This window comes from Chiloscyllium plagiosum, chromosome 7, assembly GCF_004010195.1.
Source record: "Chiloscyllium plagiosum isolate BGI_BamShark_2017 chromosome 7, ASM401019v2, whole genome shotgun sequence".
Taxonomy (NCBI): Eukaryota; Metazoa; Chordata; class Chondrichthyes; order Orectolobiformes; family Hemiscylliidae; genus Chiloscyllium; species Chiloscyllium plagiosum.
Window position 1 is genome coordinate 55,035,078 of NC_057716.1, and position 9,006 is coordinate 55,044,083.

At 36.7% G+C, this 9,006-nt stretch overlaps 1 protein-coding gene across 1 annotated transcript in view; it reads left to right on the forward strand.

Moving 5' to 3' along the window:
* kcnj3a (potassium inwardly rectifying channel subfamily J member 3a) overlaps positions 1-7,808 on the forward strand; it is a 313,643-nt gene extending 305,835 nt beyond the window's left edge. Inside the window, exon 3 of the mRNA XM_043693782.1 lies at positions 3,371-7,808. Coding sequence (XP_043549717.1) covers positions 3,371-3,966 — 596 coding nt within the window. The 3' untranslated portion in view covers positions 3,967-7,808. The remainder of the gene's footprint in view (positions 1-3,370) is intronic.
* Positions 7,809-9,006: the final 1,198 nt, after the last annotated feature.

The window sequence follows — 9,006 nt, forward strand, 5'->3', positions numbered from 1 at the left end:
GATGTGGTCAGTCACTGCCCCGGGACATGCCCTGAGATATTTCTCAGTACTGATGGAGGACTGGAAGAACAAGTGGTGAGAGCACAGGCGGTCAGGCAGCATCCGAGGAGAAGGAAAATTGACGTTTCGGGCAAAAGCCCTTCCCTTTTGCCCGAAACGTCGATTTTCCTGCTCGGATGCTGCCTGACCTTCTGTGCTTTTCCAGCACCACTCTAGTCCAATCTCTGGTTTCCAGTATCTGCAGTCCTCACTTTGCTGAGAACAAGTGGTGAGCTGAGTTTGCCCAATACCCATTTTGCATCCCACGTGAGGAAATGTTGACATCTACTTTCTATCTGGCAGGTGGGAGAATGAAAACTGCATATTAACGAGACAAGATTAGTTAATAATAGCACGCAAATTCATGCAAATGGGCCTGATGATACTAAGTGGTGAGACACTTGTCTGCATGCTCAACACTTGGTTGGAGAATCAGACTTTTCATTAGTGTTCAGAATCTCATTTCTGCCTATCTCATCCTGTTTTCCCAATGGACTTACAATGTTCTTCAGAGGCTTGTAAGTTTCATCCTAAATTCCAGATTGCAGCAACTTACTGAATAAAGGCTTGCCTTTGGTACCTTTATCAAACATCAATGTATGACTTCCCATTATCAACCCTATGGCTATTAGAAACAGTTCTATCATACCCATTCAAAACATACCTAAACCTTGTTGGCTTAAAACCCTGACTCTGCTACTGTCTCTGCGTAGCTGAAATCCTCCATCCCTCTTATCATTCTAGTAGATCTTTTTGAAAACATCTGTATTGACTCTTCCTAAAGTGTGATTCCTAAAATTGAACACAATATTTCATATAGGTCAAATCAATGGTATAGAAAGGTTTAACATAACCGTTTTGCTTTTGTACTCCATACCTACATTAATAAAGTTAATATGAAAATTCATATTCATAGTATCCACTCTATTATCCTCATCAATCCATTGTATTACTTTATCAAAGTTGTCAATCACAATAGGTCTTTATAGAGTAATAGAGTCATACGGCATGGAAATGGACCCTCCAGTCCACACCCAAACTAAACTAGTCCCACCTGCCTACTCCTAGCTCATAACCCTCCAAACCTTTCCTATTCATGTATCTATCCAAATGTTTTTTAAATGTTGTAATTGCACTACATTCATCACTTTCTCGGGGAGTTCATATGAACCAATCTCTGTGCAAACAATTTGCCTCTTATGTCTTACTTAAATCTCTCTCCTCTCACGTTAGAAATGTACCTCCTAGTCTTGAAATCCCCTATCCCAGGGAAAAGACAACTACCATTAATGCTATCTATAACTCTCATTATTTTATAAACTTGTACCAGATTGCCTGTCAACCTCCTACCCTTCAGTGAAAAAAGCCCAAGCCAATCCAGCCTTTCCTTATAACTCAAACCTTCCATACCAAGCAACATCCTCGCAAATCTCTTCTGAACCCTCTCCAGCTTAATAATATTCTTCCCATAACTGAGTGACCAGAACTGGATACAGTATTCCAGAAGAGGCCTCACCAATGTCCTGTACAACCTCAGCATGACTTCCCAACTCCTATGCTCAAAAGACTGAGCAATGAAGGCAAGCATGCCAAATGCCTTTTTAACCACCCTGTCTATACTGATGCAAACTTCAAAGAATTATATACCTAAACCCTTATGTCCCTCTGTCCTACAGCACTAACCAAGGCCCTACCATTAACTGTATAAGCCCTAAACTTGTTAGTTGTACCAAAATGCATTATCTTGCATTTATCCAGATTGAACTCCATCTGCCATTTTTCAGGCCATTGATCCATTTGGTTAAGATGCCTTTATAAACTTAGAAAATCTTCTTCACTCTCTACTATGCCACCAATTTTGATGTCATCTGCAAACTTACTAACCATGTCTTCTATATTCTCATCCAAATTATTTTTATAAATGACAAACAAAAGAGACCCAGAACCAATCCCTGTGGAACATTGCTGGTCACAGGCCTGCAGTCCGAAAAACAACCCTCCATCATTACTCTCTGTTTCCTGCCATTAAGCCAATTATGTAACCAATTGGCAAGTTTATCCCGAATCCCATGTGACCTAACTTTGTTAATTAGTCTACCATGCAGAACCTTCTTTGCTGAGTTACATTTATTTGCCCACACTTTTCCATACAAGTAATGTACAATTAATTTTGTCTTGGATTATTGTCTTTCAAGTTTTTGGCTAACTGACTTATAGTTGCCAAATTTATCCTTGTATCCTTTTTTAAGTAATTTGGAACCATTGAAACACTGCCAGAGCTGGAAGAATTGCAAAATTCTTGCCAGATGCTCAGAAATTTACCACTGTTACTTTGCCTAGCATGCATCTCTCTAGTCTGTGTTACTTTTCCTATGTGCATAGAGTTTTTCAATTATGGATTACGTTTCCTTCATTGTTACAAGTATTGGATAGAATTTAGTGCCTCCTTGGAAGTGAGTTTGGAGGTGGAGGCAGAGGGGTTAATCAGGCAGGAAAGAGACAGATTAGAACTGTCACTGTCTTCCCACTTCCAGCCGATAGTATCTGGGCTAGGGAAGTTTGTGGATAGATCTTCTGCCTGGAGGCTAATGAAGGATGCCTCATCTTCCCTGCTGTAGGTATTGAACTCTTTGATGACTCACCACATCAGAATAGCAAAGATGGTGTAGGCCCTTATTCAAAAGCACAGTTCCTGATTGAGGGAAGGGGATATGTGCTGAGAACCACCTCTGTGCCCTATCTCCAATCACCCTTGTATCTTCATCTCAGTCTCATGAACTCCCACCTCAAACACCCACACTGTCCTCACTGACTTTGACCCAAGATTCTTTGTTGATTCTGTTGGCTGCATTGCTGGCAGCTACCACTGCTCCAAGTTTCTTCTGATTGGCAGCTCTCAAAGACAAGACTTCCACTTGTGGGCTGCCTAAATGTGGTTAAGTTCTTATAGTGGCCACTTTCTCGCACTGACTCTCCAGGCAGTAGATGAGATTCTTCCTGCCTGGATTAAATTCACACAATATATCAAATATTTATAACTCTATGGAACATATTTGAAGACTAAGGATGTGTTCAGCAGTAATTCATCTTTCTGATTGAAAGTTTTATGAGGAATGGCTTGTATTTACAGACATTTAAAAGCCTGAAGTTCTGCTTCCAGTTAATTGGTATAAGGTTGATTGTGGAATGTTAATTTTATGCGTGATCTTTGGCTTTTAAAAAGTGACTAACATTTAGCTACCTATGAATTTTTTTAGAAATCAATAATCAGATTAATACTGCCTGTCTTAAATTCTGACATTATTGATTTACATTTGTATTTTCTATCTAGGCATGACATGCCAAGCAAGGACATCATACACAGAAGATGAAGTTCTTTGGGGAAACCGTTTTTTCCCAGTTATATCCCTGGAAGAAGGATTCTTCAAAGTGGATTACTCTCAATTTCATGCAACATTTGAAATTCCAACACCGCCATACAGTGTAAAAGAACAAGAGGAAATGCTATTTATGACTTCTCCTTTGATGGCCCCAGCTGTTAACAATAGCAGAGGCACTGTGCCAGATAGGAATGATTCTGTGGACTGCTTCAATAGTGTTGATGATCTAAGTACCAGGATACCATTGAAACTGCAGAAGATTACAGGGAGGGAAGATCTACCAAAAAAATTACTAAGAATGAGTTCCACCACTTCAGAAAAAGCATATAGTATGGGAGATCTACCAATGAAGCTGCAACGAATCAGTTCGGTTCCTGGAAATTCAGAGGAAAAACTGGTGCCAAAGACCAGTAAGGTGACCTGTGACCCAATGAGCCAATCTGTGGCTGATCTGCCACCAAAACTACAGAGATTAGCAGGTGGTTCAAGGATTGAGGGAAACCTTCCTCCCAAACTGAGGAAAATGAATTCTGAACGTTTTACGTAACTTCAGAAACTTTTTGACGGACACTAAAATCTAATTTTTGATCAAAGGCAATTCTATTGTAATTTTCAAACTTTAATGGGACTAATATACTGCAATTAATATTTACAAATTAGGGCAAAGTTTCATTAGCACTACTTGCATTCTGAGATGTTAATTAAACAGCTGCAGTGAAATGTAATGTTTATTGCTTTGATACAAGACCTAAGCCACTTTAAATTCATTGTAATGTTACCATTAACGAGCATGTAGTATCACAAACAGCATGCAATAATATGTGCAGCTCTTGCATATAGTTTTATGGCATGATTCACATTAAATTTATATTTATTCAGTAGTAGCAAAAAACAATTAATAAGAGGTTTTGCTCTGCCTCATAAAATGTATTACAGAATAGGATCTTAAAGTCCAGCAGAGTGTATTGGTAAAGAAGTATGGATAACTTTTGTTGATTGATTTCACATTTTAAATTAAAATTAAGATGATTATCTTCAATACTTACATACTTATGTATATCAAATTATAATATGTTCTCTTTAAACTAGTCCTTTTCAATGCATGTTTTTCTTACTAAATTAGAGAAGGCTATAGGCAATACGGAGCATGCAGAGCTCTTGACAGAAAGATTTAGCCTTAAATGATCTGGTATCTTCCTGTTTTATGTTTTATTGGCCTCACTTTATTTTTGTTCAGTTTTGAAATAATGCTTTTTCAGAGTATACACAGACTGTGAGAGTGGTGGTGCTGGCTGCAGTAAGGATGATGGAAAATGAAAAGATGTATTATGGTAACATGACTGCACAGCAGGTCTGTGTTTAAGCATCACACATAACACCATTTTTCTTCAGCCTGCATCATAATATGAAATGTATAAAGTCTAACGTTACCAAACTAGTAGTGTCTTCAGGCAAGCAGACTTTATGCGTATAAACAAAAGATTATTTGAATTACTCAAGGAATATGGAATAGTTGTACTTATTCCTACTGCAGCCTCAGTTTTTAGCTGAAACTATGCTAAAACTTTCAACTGTTTATGCTGTTTCATTTTTACAGACTACAGTGTCCTTTGTCAATAATGTATGATAGCTTTTGCATCAGATTTTTGTTAAAATCTATTTTCCAGTCTTTAGCTACTATGCAAAATAGTAAAACTAGTTTCAACAAAATTAATGCATATGAATGTTGTTATATCAACGTTTTTATTTTGCTTCCATCAAGATGATTTGTCCTTTGTCCAAAACTGGGAAAAGGTTTAACTTTAATGACCTGTGTCTTTTTGTTTCCTGCTTCCAATATTCATTGTTCACATTGGAATTCTATTTATTTTTTAGTTTGATAAATATATTGTAATCACTTACAGTTGTATAATAGATTATTTACTGACATTGTAACTTTAGATGTAGGATAGATTAATGACACAAAGCCTACAAGTGCTATTTATGGTCAAACTGAGATCCCCAGCAGCAGTGATCACTTTTTGTGATGTATACTGTGGAACTCCTATAATAAGGTAAGTGATGTGAATTGCAAATAATTTTATTGAGGAGAAACTCTTTTGTGAGTTAAGAGTTTGGGCTGCTCACTGAATACAATTTATGTGTAAATGTGTATACAAAAATCTATTTACCTAGGGAAAGGTACATTTTAAAAAGGGCATTTCTAAATGAAAATTTATACAATAATGTGCTTATAGGTAAATTTATAAATTCTGTAATGCTAGAAGTTGCACTAAGAATCACTGCTTAATTTATTCTATTAAAGTCCACAATGTTTCATAATGTGATCTTGCAGAAACAAAAATACATTATTTGACCAAGAACAGGTATAGGATGCCAGCAGAAAGAACAGATATTTTAGAGAAGCTAGTAAATTAAACAAGAGTTTAATCTATTTCATGGAATACTAAGTGTAAGATGAAAGAATTATTGAGTTTAGAGTATTCTGACTGGCAAAATCTAGGCTAAATCTACAGCCTTCTGAGAAGCAGGAACTCATAAAACATTGGCTTTCATTTGTAAGTTTAAAACTACTTGCCCTGTATTAACTATCGTGATCAATTATCAACTATCTTGACCATTTGACATTACAATTACTTATGATTTCAGTTGCAGTTCTGTATTTTTTATGCCTTGAAAAGAGTGAAGCATCATTAGCACCTCTTACTAAAGTAATCTTACAAGCATAAATAATTGGGATCCATTTTGACTTATTTTTCTGTTTGCTTCCCCTAAAGTTTTAACTGCCCTGATGTTAGTAATGCGTGCTGGTCATTTTGGATGCAATAATAACCAATCTTTTGCAGTATATTTGACTGTGGATATTAATTTAATACACCTAAACATGTCGTCTTTTTTCATTTCTACTGATGTCAACAGAAGCTGAAAAAAATGTTTAACAGATGACTGAACCAATATTATTTGCTTCAACTACAATCCATTATCCAAATTGACTGCTTTGTTTTTGAACTGCATGTCAAGAGTTGACAGGATATCCACTTGTGATGTCCGCACATACATTTTTTTTTAAGTCAATGATAGGTACCTTAGTTAATTTTCCCCTCCCAACACAACTTTTGCTAAAATCATCTATCACAAAGCATAGTTACCCTAATCTAGGAACAGCCAGTAGACACCGAACAATGTAACTCAGTTTTTCTACAAGGTAATTTGTTTATGTAAAATGTTACCATCCTTAAAAAATACTGGCAGAACTCTTTTGAATTGGTCATTGACTGAAATCATGAAAATAATTGAATTAACAACACATTTGGAACTAGTTAGTCACCGTAGATTGTTCTTTATCTGTCATGAATGTTTGTGACTAGGATATCAGCTAAATTGAACAATCCACATCTGCCTGAACACAGTATGGCAGCATAAATATATTTTTACAGGCATGGTCAGCAGTTTGTCTCAGCAAAAACTGGGTACAATCTCTTGCACCAAGACAACTTTTCAAACTTTTTATTGTACTCTGTCCCAGAATTTCTGCAAATGATATACTGGTCTACAGCTGGATCAGGGAAACCAGTGAAAATCATATGGAATATGTGACTGCAGATTTAGAATTGTTTACATTCTTCTTTGGGACTTCACTGGTCTCAAAGCTCCAAAGATTCAGGGCTTTTGAGGTCCACATTGTTGGGTTGTGGTTTCTTGCCTGGCCTTCATTCATTTCTTAGTCATAGAGCCCTACTCAATTCTCCCTAAATCTTGAGTTTAGACCTCTTTCCTATATTTTTCGGCTCCAAATGTGGTCTCCAACCAGCACTGTGCAGTTTTGGATTTCACCTCATACCTAGTCCCTTGCGTCCAAGTCCCAGTTTCCTTCCTTGTATCTCTATCACCATGCCATTTAGGTTTCCGCTATGGGAGGACACCATCTATATTAAAAAAATAAGAGTTTTGCTTTGTCTGCTTTTGGAGATATCAACCAGATAAAACAGACCTGCACAGATCTTTTGAACACATTACACTGTATTTGTGCTATTTTCATTAAGTTCACTCACACTGTTGGCTTTAGTATAACATCCCAGGCCAATCCCCCAGTTATATTAATGGATTGACTTGATGAAACAACAATATAAGAAATAACCAACAACAATTGATACAAAATGAATTAGAAATAAGTTCATAATCTTTGACATGTAGATTTTTAAAAACAATCACACAATTTTGTATTAAAGATCTAATCCATGCAAATTGTTTAATCAGTAATGAATTTCCAAAAAGATATTGCACAAAATTGTTTTCTTTCAGGTGTTGCTTCATTCAGTTTTCAATATATAACTTTGTGTCTAATTCTGTGATTATGCTATCAGATATTCTGTGAATAAAGTGTACATTTCTAACATTTGCTATTTATATAGTTTTTTTTTATTTCCTGAAACTTCTGGCTTGGATTTTTATTTTCACTGCTGTAAACCTCTGGCCAAGATATACATGAACAGCAAATTTGATTTAGTATTAAAACATTGTCAGTGGAAAGTTGATTTACTACAGTACAGTGTTGACTGCTAGTTTTTGATTATATGGATCTTATAAGCACATGGATATGGGAAAATTCTTGCTTGATAAGAACAAAAATAATAGATTCTTGATGTTGAGAAATAAGTCTAATATTCTATTCCAGGTAGAATAGATAAAAGTGGATAGATGAGATTTTTGCTGATGAGCAATGAGGCAACTATTTGCATGCATCAACATCTCATTATTCCTAATCTTATCTCTTCTATGTGCAGTTTGTTATTTTCCCAAGCAGTGAAGAGAAAGTGGATGGCAACAATTCCCAACATGTAAATCTGGCCAGCTACCTAGGAGCTACAGTTTCTCTGGGTTGTCATATTAATCAGCAGTTCCCAACATCTTGCGATATGGTCAACAGGCAGCAAAAGTCTGTACTCCATCACTGATGTGATGTTGACAAAGTACCAGCCTCATGACATTTTCTTTGCATATTTGTAATGAAGTTTGTAATGAAGTTCAATGCTTTAATCCTGTACTTTGGAACTCACTGACTCCTTTGCAGTGCTGCTGCCAGTTTGCATTGTGCAAAGGAACAGATATCCAATGCAATCCTTAGAACAGGATGCACCTCAGGGATCTTAGCTTGCTTTCTTAGCTCTCACTCGCTTTGCATCTACTTGGACATTCTCAGCATCTCTGTCTTGCTTTTTCTTTTGTCATGATTGGCAGCAAGGAACAGTCAAGGTGGACTGTGATCATTAAGAGGGCTGGACTATCATCAGTCAGGAAAGATGCCCTGGATGAGTGAGTGGGAGGTACAGAGGGCAGGAAGGGTTAATGGTTTTTTCTGGGGTTGAGGGAGAGTGAGAATCATTGAGAGACGATGCTGCAATATTAAGAGTGCCACAAAGGTCTGAAAAGATATGAGAATTGAAAATCTTGGTATCAAAAAAAGAGAATATCTGAAATTCCCCCTAGGGTTTGAACAGTGAGGTGAGAATCTCACTATTGAAAGATGAGAGGCCTATTTGCAGATATTTGCATCTCATTAATACCTAACCTGAAACCATGATTTGGA